The following is a 14374-nucleotide window of genomic DNA, read 5'->3' on the forward strand; positions in this document are numbered from 1 at the left end:
ACCGGGGGTGTCGTTGGGGGTGAATGGACAGCCGGACGGACAAGTGGACAGATGGGTCCCGTGGTGGTGGCTCATCCCCCCGTGGGTGTGACTGCCACTCCTGGGCACAGAACCGCCCCCTCTTCCAGGCAACCACCTCCCCCGGCACCGACTCCAGTGAGCAGGATGGGAGATAACACCCTCTGGTTACGGAGGAGGGGCCTGAGGTCAGGGAGACAGAGACAAGCTCAGGACCACACAGGGCAGGAAGCAGGTTCGCTTGGAGCCAAGACAGACCCCAGCTACCTCCATGCGGCCCCCACCCCTGCTCCCCCGTCCTGGGGTCTGGTCTCCCCGCATGGTCACAGGGTCATGACTGGGGCAGGGGATCGTGCCTGGAGCCCGGCAGGCAGCAGCACAGCCACGGTCCACCCCTGCCCAGCACAAGCCAGCCATTCTTGGCAAGACAAAGGCCGGCCAGGGCAGAGCGGCTCTGGTGTCTCCCTGGTGGGCGTCTGGCCCCTGCAGGACATCAGCAGTGGGGACTGGCGGTGGGGCTCTGCCACCAGGGGCTGCAAATCAGATTAGCCCCGGCCAGCCCCAGCGCGGCCCTCAGGAAGCAGCGCAGCTGCTGGCTCTGGGCCCGCTGCCCTCACCACGGGCACGAACCCTGCTCCCAAGCGTGGGACGGCCCGACCTCCCTGTGGGGGCGAGGGCAGCCCTTTCCCCTCCCTGGGCCCTGTGTCCCACCTGTAAGACTAACATTCTGAGTGGGACCTTCCAGGCCTCCCCCGGGCAGCTCACTGGGAGGTGCCGGGCAGCCACGCAGCCCAGGGTCATCGTGGGCGTCCACCTGCCCGGAGGCCCCAGTGTTCGGTGTTCAGCTCTGCCTGGCCTCCTCACCTGGAGACCCATGTTCCCCTGAGTGTGGGGGGGTGGCGCTGGGGAGGAAGGCAGGCTCTCCTGAGCCTCTGGACGTCCCTGTGTCCACATGTGTCCATCTACCCATCCATCCATTCTCCTCGGGGCCTTGTTCAGCCACCCGGGCCAAGTCAGACGGGCTGCTCTGACCATGCCAGGCCCCAGGGTTCAGGTCGAGGAGCCAGGCAGTCGGCACGCACTGGCACTTTACCCCTGCAGAGTACCAGCCCCTCGCCAGCCCAGGGTTGGCGGGACGGGGTGGGGGCAGCGGAGGAGGGCAGGCACCAGCTACATCCCCGAAAGAGCGTCGAGTAAAACCCGAGACCCACAGAGAGGGGGGAACCGGCCCGGGACCACACAGAGCGGGGCTGGGGGTGAGGGGTCCCGGGCAGGCAGGACCAGGCTGGGAGCTCGTCCGCAGCTGTGGGCTGTCTGTCCTTCTCACGGGGGACGCGCCACCCCAACAGAGGGAGCGGGAAGCAGCTGCCAGCTGCAGCCCCTCCCTCCTGCCACAGAGCCTCCTGCCAGGGCGGACTCTGTCCAGAAGCTTCTGGGCGGGGGCCTCCTGGGGCCACCGTGGCCATGCCACTCGCCGCTCTCAGGAAGCCCGCAGGCACCCTGGCGCTCACGCTGCTGCTTCTCCTCAAGGTCCCCCTTGAGGACCGGCCCTTGCATGTGAGCCCCCCCCGGAGCACAGCGGTGGTCGGTGCCTCCCGACCCTCTCTGGGCTGTTCCCGGACGTGGAGCAGGACTGCCACGGATGACTTCCTCCCAGTTAATGGCTCACCCATTATGTCTCCGGGATCTTCCCAGGAAAGAGACACTCAGGGAGGCCAGCCCAAAGCTTCAGGGCCCATGGGGAAGGGGCTTCTAGAGCCCTCTGGGACTGACTCCATTTGCAGGGGGCCCCAGGCTGAGCCCCAGCAGGGAAAGGGGGCCCTCGGACGGGTAGACAGCATCTCCTCCGAGCCTGACGGAGAGGCAGAGTAAGGCTGCTCATGCGGCTCCCCTGTCCTCGGCCACCTCTCCACCCAGCCTCACGGACAGGTCTCAAGCCACTGGGCCGCCCGGCTGCTCAGGAGCCCTGCGCCGGCTGGAGGAGGGGCCGTGCTGAGCAGGGGTCAGCCACCCAGGAGGCACCCGGCCCAAGTCCCTGGATGAGAGGGCCAGGCCGCCTGAGTTCTGACTCACTGCCCATCAGCATCTGATACGACAGATGATAACGTCATCCTTATCCTTGTGTTACGGGTGGGGAAACCGAGGCTCAGAGGAGGAATGTCCCAGGTCCAAGGGCAAAAAGCTGAGAAGTGGCCCCTCTGGGGTTGGAAAGCGGTTAGTCTGGCTCTGAAGCCCCAGCCCCTGGGCTGTGTCCACGTGCCTGAGCCTGGGGAGGGTCCTGGGACAGCCGCTCCCCCTCCCCCTTCCCAAGGGCCCTAAGGCACCCAGGGGCTTCCTGGCAACCAGGTCAGCCCTCCCCACCCCCTCCTTGGCTCCCCATTTCCTGTCCTGGGCCCAGCACCTCCTCCTATCACCCCTCCCACGCGCCCTCAGAGCTGTTCGGCCCAGTGGGTCCCTGGAGGGAGCCTTTGGGTCCTAGGGTGAGGGCAGGGGAGGGGAAAGCCTCTGGCTGGAGCCAGCCTGGGGAAGGGGGCAGGGGCGGCTAGGGCGGCCACCCCCTCCAGTTTTCAGACCTCAAGGAGTCACCACGAAATTCCATTCTCCTGACAGCAAAGAGATTGAATCACTCTTGCCAAAGCCCACGGCCCCCACAAGAATGCTGCAGGGCTTTGTCCTGGTGTTCCCAGACAGGCAGTCCCACCCAGGTCCCCCACTCCCACCAAGCCCAGCTGCAGAGAGGTGCGGAGAAGCCCCTGCCGACCTCCACACCACAGCCCTGCCAGGCTGGGCCACTGACCCCCCTGTCCAGTTGCTCCTCCTCCTTGCTCCCGGAGCACAACGCAGCAGGGCTTCTTGAGCCTCCACTTGCTTTCTGTAAAATGGGCACATTACTCCCACTGCCTGGTGGGCCGAAACCACAGCAGCCAGGAGTATGGAGCACGAGGCCAGGAGTGCAAGTGGGAGAAAGCAGAGACCCTCGGGGTGCAGAGCAGAGGGTCCCACTCCTGGGGCAGGGCCACGGAGGAGCTGGCTCACCTGGCTCACCGGGTCAGGCGGGAGTATGGGTGGCATGGCTGTGCGCTGCTGTCCCTCCCTCCCCCCTTGCAGAACCCTCGGCACCTAGTGGTACCGCTTAATACGGACGGCGCTGAAGGACCTCAGGGGCCCCGCACTGCTTGTGCAGAGACTTCAGAGTTTGATGGTCTGGGGCTGTTAGAGAACTGGGAGGCATTGCAGGCAGAGGCACGAAATGGAGCTGGGACCTAGTTGGGAGGGAGGCGGACGCTGAGCCAGGACTTGAACTGAAAAGAGCCCATGCGTGCCTGTGTGCTAAGTTGCTTCAGCTGTGTCCCGACTCTCTGTGACCCCGTGGGCTGTAGCCCGCCAGGCTCCTCTGTCCATGAGATTTCCCAGGCAAGAATACTGGAGCGGGTGGTCACTTCCTCCTCCAGGGGATCTTCCCGACCCTGGGATGGAAGCTGCATCTCTTTTGTCTCCTGCATTGGCAGGTGACTTCCTTACCACTAGCACCACCCGGGAAGCCCCCAGAGGCCGTGGGGAATCATCAAAGCTTTGGATCTGCGCGCATGATTAGAGCGTGTAATTTCCGAGTGGAGAATCTGTACAGCAGGTAGACTGGAGGTGGCTCAGAGGCCCAGGGGGGAGAGAAAGGCCGTGGGGCAGGCTCCCTCTCAACCTAGCCCAGACCTGGGATAGCGGTGGTGGTGGGGCGAGGGAAGGCAGGCACAGAGACCCTTCAGACAGGACTGGAGCTGTGCTGGGGCTCGGCTGACGCCTGCCTACTCCCACCTCTGCAGCAAGGAGAGGCTCCCAGGCTGGCTCCCGTCTATGGGGAGGAGTTTATGGCAGGAGGTGACTCCATGGGAGTCTTGTCACTTGGGCACAGCCAGCACCATCTGCTCAGGCATCTGCCTGCTTGGGGTGGCGCCTGCTAATTACCTTGGGGGTGGATACAGGAAGAGGCCTGGGAACTCCCAGCCCCCACCGCACCCCGTCACAGAGGGGCAGGGGATAGGGCCCCAGGGCCCAAAGAACAAATGGGCCAGGTGAGAATCGTGGAACCGGGCCAGACATCTACACAATAAATCTTTTTTTTTTTTAGTTGCACTGGGTCTTAGTTGCAGCATGTGAGATCTAGTTCCCTGACCAGGGAGGGAACCTGTGGCCCCTGCGTTGGGAGCCGGGTGTCCTAGCCACTGGACCACCAGGGAACTGCCTACACAGTACATCCTTATAGACCACTTAGCGCATTCCAGGCCTTTATCTCTGCAGCTGACATTCAGGGGAAGGGAGAGGGGCCACGAAGCAGGGAGAGGGGCCACCCTGGAGCAGATGTAAGCGCTGTGAAGAAAATGGGCCGGGGGCTGAGGCAGCGCTAAGGGGGACCAGTGTAGCCGAGGTGCTCCCCTAGGGCCTCCTTAGGAGGGGATGCGAGGGACTGGGGAGGCAGGGAGAGGAGACGCAGCCAAGCGGAGAGCCGCCCCTGGCCGCGCTTCCGGAAGATGCTGCGGGCTGGGGGCTCAGACTCTGATTTCGCCACGGGGAGCCCTTGGCCACTTCCTCGCCCCTCACCCTCAACGCGGGCTGCCGGCGCGCATTCCTGCCGCCCCTGCTCGTGCGGTGGGCCGGCCCAGCCCGTGGGAAGGGCCGGGGTTGGGGGCCCGCCGTGTGCCAGGGAGGCGGGGCGGGGGCACAGTCGGGCCACCCATATCTGGCCTGAGCGCAGAGGGACCAAATGGGACAGAAGGCGGCCTTTCATGCCGCGCGAGGAGGGGCGGCCTCGGCCTCGGATTTCGCGGCACCCACCCTCTCCGCCCCCTCGACGTTGGGCCGACAGCAGGGAATTCGCTCGGGTCTAGGGATGGAATCTGGTAAGGTGTTTTCCCGCTGGAACCTCGTGTCCCTACCTGTGGCTCAGCTGGCTAAGCTCTTCCTCGGTATTAATAATAAGGGCTGCTCCGGACGGAGCGCTCAGGTCCACCAATCCTGTGACCCGGCCCGCCTCAGCCCTAGCGGAGGAAGCCGGCTCGCGGAGGGGAAGTGCCCAGCGGGGAAGGACGAACGTCCCCTGCGGGACGACTGAGCCCCAGAGTCCCTGTCCCGGAATCGCCGTCGGAGCGCTGAGGGCGCGCCCCTCCGCAGGCCAGACTTGGAGCTCCAGCCCCGCGGTGGCCGGCCTGGGTTTTTCCCCTTCAGGGCCACCGGGGCGGGGCGGGGCGGGCCCAAGTCCCCGCGCCCCCCGGCTGCCCGCGGGGGTCGATCCAGGCTGGACGGGGCGGGGCGTGCACGTGCGGACCGGGGGCGGGCACGCAGGGCGCCGGCTCCTCGGTTCCCAGACCCCCGCCGCGGCCCCACGTGGGCGCTGCCGGGCGTCGGGGGCGACGAGCGAGGCCCCGCCCCCGGGGCCCCGGGAGCCAGTGAGCTCGCGCCTAAGGCGGGGCCTCACGCTAGGACACGCCCCCGGGGCGGAGCCAGGCCGGGGAGGTTTAAGGGCGCGGGGCGCGGGCGGGGCGCCGCTGGACGTGCGGCGGGACCCCGGAGCCTCGGCGCGGCTGAGAGGGGCCGGGCGCTCCGCGCTGCCGCCACCCTACCATGCTCAAGCGCTGCGGCCGCCGCCTGCTGCTGGCGCTGGCGGGCGCGCTGCTTGCCTGCCTGCTAGTGCTCACGGCCGACCCGCCGCCGCCCCCGGTGCCCGCTGAGCGCGGTCGGCGCGCGCTGCGCAGCCTGGCGGGCTCCTCGGGGGCGGCCACGGCGCCCAGGCTGGAGGCGGCGGCGGCGGTGGCGCCCTTGGCGCCGGTCCGCGAGGTGCACAGTCTGTCCGAGTACTTCAGCCTGCTCACCCGCTCTCGTAGAGACGCGGGCCCACCGCCCGAGGGCGCCCCCCGCCCTGCCGATGGCCGTCCGCGGCTCCCGGTCGAGCCGCTGGCGCCGCGCGACGTTTTCATCGCGGTGAAGACCACCAAAAAGTTTCATCGCGCGCGTCTCGACTTGCTTTTGGAGACGTGGATCTCGCGCCACGAGGAGATGGTGAGCCCCCTCAGGCTGGGCAAGTGGGCAGGGGAGGAGGTGCCCTCTTGTCCAGCTGGTGGCAGCATCCAGTGGACCCAGGCTGCCTGTATCGGCACCGGGAATATCGGGGGTAGCGATGCCGGTTCACCCCCTTCCAGCCCAGTGCTTGGTGTTGGCGCCTGGTGATGCTTCTTGCCCTCAAACACTGGAACTCATCAACTGGGAATTATTGTCCCCAAGCCTTCCCAAGGCGGATTCAGCGTGGGGCGTCCTCCCTGAGCTCATACCCTTCCCCGGGAGGAAGACTTTCCTGAGAAGTGGAGTGAAGGGTTAGGAGCCCTGGGCACAGGGCCAGATCTGTCCCTCATCCCAGCCTTTGCAATGGGACGGGGACAAGTCGCTGTTGAAGTTGGGGGTGGGCGTTGGTGGGGGCCCCGGGGGATGCATCTCTGAAGAAGGACGAGAGCGCACTGGGTCTCAGGGTGTGTTCTGGGGCCCTCTCTCCACAGTGCAGAAGTCTCTGGAGTCTGGAACCTAGTGCTTAGCACATCTGAGTTGAGCACTGACTTCCTCCACACACATAATAAAGACACACCCCACTTTGAAAAATCTCCCTCCAGGCTGCAGCTGGAAGGTTGGGTTGGGGTGGGATGGGGGCAGAGTGTGAGCGCTGCTGGGGAGGGGGTGGGGGAATTCCTTGAACTGGAAGATTCAAGGGACTGCCTGGGTATTTGGGATGAGGGTGAAGGACCCTTGACCAGGCTGGGGGCTCAGAGAAGACCCCAGCTGTCTTCCTCCCTGTTGAAACCCTCGAGGCCTGGGGGCCTTCTGCCCTGGCTGAGTCCTGTTTCAGGGCAGGTCCCCGACGAGGTCATGATGAGGGCCAGGGGAGCAGGGTCCTCCTGGTCCAGGCGTGGGGAAGGGGCCCTGGGAGCCCCACGACAGCCTCCTGGGAACACGGCGTCCCTTTCCCAGGGGCTCAGCAGGCCGGCAGGAGGGGGTGGCGGGGGCTGCGGGTTTTGTTTGGCTGCTGGGCCGTTAGGATTCCCAGCGCCGGGCGGCTCTCACGCCGGCCGCTCGGGCAAGGTAACAAAGCCCCTTTCTCCAGTGGAGAAAGGCGTCCGGCCTCTTGTGTGCAGCTATGTGCTCCATGGGAACCGCCGCCGGCGTGCTGGCCACTCAGGTTGCCTGGCGATGAGGGCTTGCGGGCCCCCCCATCCCTGAGTGACAGCACTTGCGAGGCGCCGTCCCTGAGCCAGGCACCACCCCCAGGACTCTGCCTGCCTGCTGTGTGACCTTTGGCAGTGCTCAGCCCCCTCTGGGCTGCCACCAGCTCTGAGCACCTCTCATCTTGGACTTCCTCCAGCAGAGGGGATATGGTCAGGGGATCTCGGGGACCAGTCCCGGCTGAGCTAGTTGACCCTGGGCACGACCAAGGGCCTCTCTGGCCCTCAGTCTGCGCATCTCTGAAATAAGGAAAGCGCTGGCCTCTAGTCGGGTGTTGTGAAAGAGGACGGCCGAAACCTGGAGAGGTAGGGAGAGGTCACCTTCCCCATTGAAGGTTCCCTCAGGTTCCTTTCTCACTAGCTGACCACACCCAGGAGAAGGCGAATCTGACTCCAACAGTCAGTTCTTGTGTCCTGTCAAGCATGAACCCCTCTCATGGTGTCCTATGGGTGAGGGGTCCTTGAAACTGTTTCAGCAGAGAGACCTCCCCTCCCAACCCTGTGCAGGGTGGTTCAGACCTGGTTTGACGGGGGAGACTCCAGGAAGTCAGGGCTGCAGTGGGGGAAACCCAAAGAGGCTGTGTGAGCTGAAAGGGGGGCATCTGACCCAGGTTGGGGAGGGAGGGACTTCCTGGAGGAGGTGCCATTTGAGCTTGATGGAGAGTAGGAAATGCCCTGAAAGGGCAACTGGGCATCTTGAACACAACCTGGGGGGCGTGCAAGAGACTTCCAGCCATTGGAGTGGCTCGGGCGGGGGTGATCAGCAGGGGCCACGTTATGACAGCCCTTGAGGTCCAGGGTGAGGGGCTGGGCCCTTGGCCCGCACTTTCCTCCCCCGTCCCTCCCAGGAGTGGGCCAGGCTGTGGCGGCTGCCACCGCAGCGGCCACAATTGTTGGGGGGAGAGCTTGGCATCCTGTGTTTCTTTGAATCGCAGCTCCAGGAACAATGCCGCTTCCTGTGGGTGTCCCCCCGCCCGCCCTCCGCCAGCCCCGCCGCCCAGCTCTTCCTCCCCCAGCTTGCCATTGTCAGGGAAGTGGGGAGGGGTCCGTGGGGCACGGCTGGCATGGACCAGCACCACTTCTGTCCCGGGGCGTGACCGCAGGCCGGGGCCCGCCACTGTCTGGGGCTCCGTTTCCCCACCTGTATACTCGGGGAGGGGTGGTGCCCTCCTCCCCGGCCGTGAGGAAGCTGGAAGAAGAGAGGGAGCCGGGCGCTCTGCTCTGGGCGCCGTGAGCTCTGGTTACGCCCATTGCACGGAGGGCGGAAACTGAGGCTCGGAGCCGGAGCCGCGGGTGACGCCCGTCCCCTTCTCTCCTGGCTGCTCTGATGTGGCGAGACAGGAGGCCCGGCACCCTCACACCCCCACAGCCCCACGCCTCCAAGCACTCCTCTCTGAACAAAGGTGACTTTAATCTCCGTAGCCTTGGGCTGGGTTTTTAGGGCACCACTGAAGCGCGGGAGAACAGACCTCGCTTGATCTCATTAAGAAAGCATTTTCCTTTTAATCCAGTGGCGGCAACGGCGCGTCTGCACGGGCCGGCCTCGGCCTCCCACGGCATTCCTGGGCCGAGATGCCGGAGAGCAGGCGGGGGTGGGGGGGTGTGCTGGATGCGAGTCCGTGCGTGCGGGCGCCCTGGGGTGTCTGCTCGGGAGGAGGGGTGCGTGCGTGCAGCGGGTAGGAGGGGGCCCACCCAGCTGGCAGCCTCACCTGAGCATATGCCCGAGTCTGGGCTCCGGCTGGACCGGGAGCCGGGGCCACCAGGCGAGAGTGGGCACCCCGAGTGGGCCCCCCAGCCCCCAGCACACACTGCATCAGGCCTGCACATGTGGGCCCCTCCCATGCGCCCGTTTGTCCCCAGGAGGAAACCAGGGCCCAGCGGCCACAGTGGTGGTGGGGGCTGTCTCCTGCTGCCCGCGCTCACAGCACCCTCCGCTGGGCCGGGCTCTGCACTCGGCACGCCTGGGTGCGCTGGGCGGCACGCGCTCGGCGGGCGGCAGAGGAAGGAACAGGGAACATTCCTTCCCGTGTGCCGACGGGCCCAGGCGGGCGCCGGCAGCTCCTGGCCCCTCCCCGTCGGGCACCCCCGCTTCCGTAGAGCAATCCTGGCAGGGGTGGAGGAGCCAGGCTGGCATAACTGGAGCTTCGACGCAGCCTCGGGCGAGGCCTATCTGCGAGCCTGAGCCATGGCCGGGGGTGCTGGGCCGCGTGGGCACGCGGGGGACGCCGACCCCTGTGCGGGGCCCATGCGGTTTCCTGGCCCAGCCCCACTGACTTGTCGGTGTCTCCGGAGAACCCTGGAGGCTGCTTTGGCTCAGGGAAGGTGACCAGCTCTGCGGGCTGGCCACATGGCCAGCGGTGTGAGGGGACTGTCCCGAGGGCCCAGCCTGGGGGACCGCGGGGCTGTGGCCACACCCCTGCCCACCGGACCTTGTGCCCAGCCCGGCCCAGTTAACCAGGCCAGCTGTATGGTAATGGGCTGTGCGGCCACTCCCGCTTAACGCGGCCGAGTTCCCCTGAGTTCCCCTCGCAGCGCGGCCCGGACAAAGCTGGCGGACAATGCCTGGTGATTCACCCTCCCTGCGGGCCCTTTGTCCGCCAGTGCTTGGCAGCCGCCCAGCGGAGGCCTTTGTCCCCGACTGATTGAGATTTGGCTTCCCGAAGCCGACCTCCTCTGCCTGTGCCCTGCCCCTCCCACAGGCCCGGTGCTGTGTCAATAAGGGTGTGTGCCCTGCCAGGTGCACGGGGAGGGCTGTGAGCGGTTACCTGGTGGGTGGGCGGGGCTCCGCACCTGGCTCGTGCCGCCTGGTGACCTTGGGCGCAGCTGTCGCGGTAGTCGGGGGTGGGGGTCCTTCCCGAGCCTCCAGCCCACTTGTGCTCAGGGTAGACCCTGGAGCCCCACTCTGCACGGGGGGAAATTGAAGCTCAAAGGTGGGACGTGGCCACGAGGGGTCCCAGCCTTGGGCCCCGCCGGGGCCGGGGTGGCCCCCAGAGCTGCCCGTTCACGGCCGCGTTTCTCCCTGCAGACGTTCATTTTCACGGACGGGGAAGATGAGGCCCTGGCCAGGCGCACGGGTGAGCCCTGGACGCGGGGAGGCAAGAGGGGCCCTGCCCGGGGGAAACGCTCCCCTCGGGAGAGGTCACCGAGGCCGAGGGCCTGGGAGGGCAGTTTACTCAACGGGTTTGCTCAGCGCCCCGCCCCACCACTCATCCCTCCCCCAATTCTCATGCAAATGAGGCCCTTTCAGCTCCTGGGCCCTTTGAGCTGATGTGGCGGCAACAGGTGGCTGGTGCTGGGAAAAAGCCGCCTGAATGGGCAGGGGCGGTGTGGGGCGGGGCGCCCGACGAAGTGGGGCTGGGGGGGTGGGATCTGCAGGCACTGCTTGAACCCAGGGCGCCCCGGGACAGACTGCCACCTCCCCCTCAACCTCTTCTTTGCTCTGCTTGCCCCGGGCCTGCTGTGTGACCCCAGGCCAGGCCTCCCTCTCTGAGCCGCCTTGGACCCACTCACAGCCCCTGCCCTTGTCTGCAGGCCACGTGGTCAACACTAACTGCTCGGCTGCCCACAGCCGCCAGGCGCTGTCCTGCAAGATGGCCGTGGAGTATGACCGCTTCATCGAGTCGGGGAGGAAGTGAGTGCTGGCCTCTGGCGGGGCCCAGGGAGCATCCCCTCGTGGGGCTCCGGCCCTGGCAGTCCCACCCGCACGATGCCCCCCTGACGGCCCTGCCTCCCTGCCAGGTGGTTCTGCCACGTGGATGACGATAACTACGTGAACGTGCGCGCCCTGCTGCGGCTGCTGGCCACGTACCCGCACACGCAGGACGTCTACCTGGGCAAGCCCAGCCTGGACAGGCCCATCCAGGCCACGGAGAGGGTCAGCGAAAACAAGGTGGTGAGTGTCCCCCCCCCACAAGCCTGCACCGCCGCGCGGGGAGGAGGCTGGGGGTGCCCCACAGCCTGGCAGCAGGGGTCTGGGAGTCTCACCACGTCCCCCCGTCCCCACAGCGTCCTGTCCACTTCTGGTTTGCCACCGGCGGGGCGGGCTTCTGCATCAGCCGAGGGCTGGCCCTGAAGATGAGCCCCTGGGCCAGGTGAGTGCCCCGGGGCACAGGTGAGGCTGCCTCCGGTCTCTCAGGGTCCCCCCACGGCTCGTCTTCCCAGCTCCAGTGTCCCCAAAGCTCATGTCCACCGGCAGGGTGAGTCGTCCCCACCACCGCCCGCCAGCCACCAGGGGGGTCAGGACCCCTTCCTGCATCTGGTAACACCCCCTCCATGGGCAGGGAGTCCTCAGGCTTGTACGGAGTAGGGGGCTGTCCTGGGGCTCAGGGAGGCGGGGAGCCCCGTCAGGGACGCCCACCAGGCGCATCCACCCCCTGCTGGGGCCCTGCCCGCTGCGCCCTCGGCTCACTGTGGCCCTCGGCCCTTCCCTCCCGCAGCGGAGGCCACTTCATGAGCACAGCCGAGCGGATCCGGCTGCCTGACGACTGCACCATCGGCTACATTGTGGAGGCGCTGCTGGGCGTGCCACTCCTGCGCTGCGGGCTCTTCCACTCCCACCTGGAGAACCTGCAGCAGGTGCCCGCTGCCGAGCTCCATGAGCAGGTGCGCGTGCAAGGGATGCGGCCGGATGTCCCGGAGAGGAGGGAAGGGGCAGACAGGAGGGAAGAAGTGGGGAGGGGGAGGGCGCCGCGGGGGGGCCACGGCTCTGAATAGGTCACCAAAGGCCCAGCAGTTGGTTGCCACCCAGGCACCCGGATCACCCCAGCAGCAGTCCCGAGGTCCGTCCGACCTGCCTGTCTTCCGGGACACCTACTCTGAGCCTTTCGGGTCTTCCCTGTATCTGTAAACGTTCCCTCGCCGTGGCTGGCGAGCCTGCCGTGCCAGCTGAAGCCCCCTTGGGCTTTCCTCCAGGGGGTGCAACGTGGACCTTGCTTCTCGGCCCCAAGGTGGGCAGAAGGCCAGGCTGTCCCCTCGTGCAGAGCCGCAGACGTGCCCGCCTTGGGCAGAGCCAGGTAGGGTGGCCTTGGCACCGACCCCCCACATCGCTCTTTCTGTCTCCCTGCAGGTGACCCTGAGCTACGGCATGTTTGAAAACAAGCGGAACGCCGTCCACATTAAGGGGCCCTTCTCGGTGGAGGCTGACCCGTCGAGGTGAGGAAAGGGAGGCCTAGAGGGGGCGGGCTCACCCAGGTCCCTTGGAGTCCGAGCAGCTCGGCGGCAGAACTGGAGCCCCCCCGGAGTCTGCTCGGGTGGAGGAGGGGCCCCAGCCCGCACGGACGCGCCCCCCGCTCTATCCCCACAGGTTCCGCTCCATCCACTGCCACCTGTACCCAGACACGCCCTGGTGTCCCCACAATGCCATCTTCTAGCGGCCGTGGCTGAAATCCCGTCCCCGGGCACCCGTGGTATCCAAAGGGCCTGAGGACCCCTGTCGTGCCGCCCCAGCCTTGGCCCTTGAGGCCGCCCCGGGGCTGTGCCTGTGTGTGCTGTGTGCCCATCTCTGTAGCAGACTGCTGGGCAGCTCTGCTCTGCCAAGGGGCAGGCAAAGTCCCTCCTGTCTGTCTGTCTGTCCGTCCGTGTTCCGCCTCGGAAGGATTTGTGTGTCGGAGGTCACTCTGAGGGCAGGTTCGTTACCCTCGCGGGGTCTCTGGGCAGCGTGGGGCCCAGGGGCTGCTCGGCAGGGACGTGGGGGCGCGGCTCCATCCTGCTGAGCGCAGGCCCATCTCTGCAGGCACCCGCCCCCCACCCCGGGACCCCGGCTCCCCGCTCCGAGCCCCCAGGACAGCTCCCTGTGTTCAGCGCGAGGAAGCTGGGTTTGGGGGAGGGGCCTGAGCCCCCTCGCGCTGAGCTCCGGCCTGGGTACCATGGCTCCGAGTGACAGCGGCCCCAGCGACCTTGCGCTGGGTGAAGCATCCCGGGCAGGGGTCTCCCCTGCTCTCTCAGCCAGCTTCCCTTTGTGACAGGGAGTCAGCTGAGCATTTTAACTCCTCTCCAAAGTAGAGAGAAAGTCGCCCATAGTGGGTGTGTCTGTAAATATTGTGACAGTGTTTTTTACTGTGACTGTTTCTTGAAAGGGGGTGGGTAAAAATGTAGGGTGTTTTTGTCTGTGTTTTCAGGGGCTTGGGGAAGGTGTTATCTTTTCTGTGGATCAGAAAAAGCAGAAGCCAAACTTGGGATAATCTTTGTTGTTAAACCTGATGGAAATGTCTAACACTCTGTATTTATGTGTCATGATATCTGGCCTCTCCCTGCCCACCTCCTTCACAGAACCCATCCCCTCCCAGCCCAGCTCGGCGCACCTGAGCAGTGAAGTGTGTTTTGCCTTCTGTTTTTCTTTTTGCAAGACATAGCTAGGAAAGTGAACGATAAGGGAAAAGTTCTCAGGGAATTGATGTGTGTTGCTATGGTGACGTCCTTTGCTGTGAATAAAGATGCTCTTTGTGGCAACCTGGGGGTCTTGGTCTTGGCTGGAAGTTGCGCCCAAGATGCAGGTTCATGGAAGCTGGCTCTGAGGGCTTGTTGGCATTCACGTGGGATAGGTATGGAGAGACCGCCCCCCCAAGCCACCTGTTGTGGGATGGGAACTTGGGATCAGAATAGCAACTTGCACGTTCCTGAAAGGCCCAGGAACTTGGGTAGCCAGCCCAGGGCACCCTCAGGTGTAGGGGGAGATCTCACATGATCAGGCACGCTGCCCTCAGACTCTGCAGCCCTGGCCTGTGGAGACCCGGCCCGGGCCAGCTGCCAGGGAGTCCAGTCTTCCCTTGAGGGCGACAAGCGCTCGCTGTGATTTGGCCTGAGACCACCTTACCCAGCTCCGTCCCTGTGACAAACCATCCAGGCCACCTTCTTGCCCCCATTGTGCAGATGGTGAGACTGAGGCTCAGAGCAGGTGATGTCCAAGGCCAAGCAGCTGGGCTGGTGGAGAAGAGCTTCAGGTCTGAGGTCGGGCTGGCCTGGATCCTGGCCTCACCCCTGACCCTGCCCACCCCTGCCCATGCTGTTGACGCTAGACCTAGACGGTGGCGATGTTTTCTACGGAAGGCAGCTCCTCAGGCCCTTCCTCAAATCAGCCTCTGCGATGTGGGGTGGGGAGGGGC

The 14374-nt window shown here is 65.8% G+C and overlaps 1 protein-coding gene across 3 annotated transcripts in view; it reads left to right on the forward strand.

Moving 5' to 3' along the window:
• LFNG (LFNG O-fucosylpeptide 3-beta-N-acetylglucosaminyltransferase) overlaps window positions 1–13721 on the forward strand; it is an 82956-nt gene extending 69235 nt beyond the window's left edge. Inside the window, exons 1-8 of one of the 3 annotated variants that reach the window (XM_081552591.1) lie at window positions 5555–6066; window positions 10300–10348; window positions 10806–10905; window positions 11013–11166; window positions 11280–11365; window positions 11711–11876; window positions 12340–12425; window positions 12577–13721. In XM_081552591.1, the coding sequence (XP_081408717.1) occupies window positions 5632–6066; window positions 10300–10348; window positions 10806–10905; window positions 11013–11166; window positions 11280–11365; window positions 11711–11876; window positions 12340–12425; window positions 12577–12643 (1143 nt within the window). In that variant the 5' untranslated portion in view covers window positions 5555–5631 and the 3' untranslated portion in view covers window positions 12644–13721. Of the gene's footprint in view, window positions 1–5554; window positions 6067–10299; window positions 10349–10805; window positions 10906–11012; window positions 11167–11279; window positions 11366–11710; window positions 11877–12339; window positions 12426–12576 lie in introns of those variants that run through there. The other 2 variants (XM_081552592.1, XM_081552593.1) reach the window with 2 other exon arrangements.
• Window positions 13722–14374: the final 653 nt, after the last annotated feature.

The sequence above is a fragment of the Giraffa tippelskirchi genome, chromosome 13, assembly GCF_054371585.1.
Source record: "Giraffa tippelskirchi isolate mGirTip1 chromosome 13, T2T-mGirTip1v1.2.pri, whole genome shotgun sequence".
In the NCBI taxonomy this organism is placed as follows: Eukaryota; Metazoa; Chordata; class Mammalia; order Artiodactyla; family Giraffidae; genus Giraffa; species Giraffa tippelskirchi.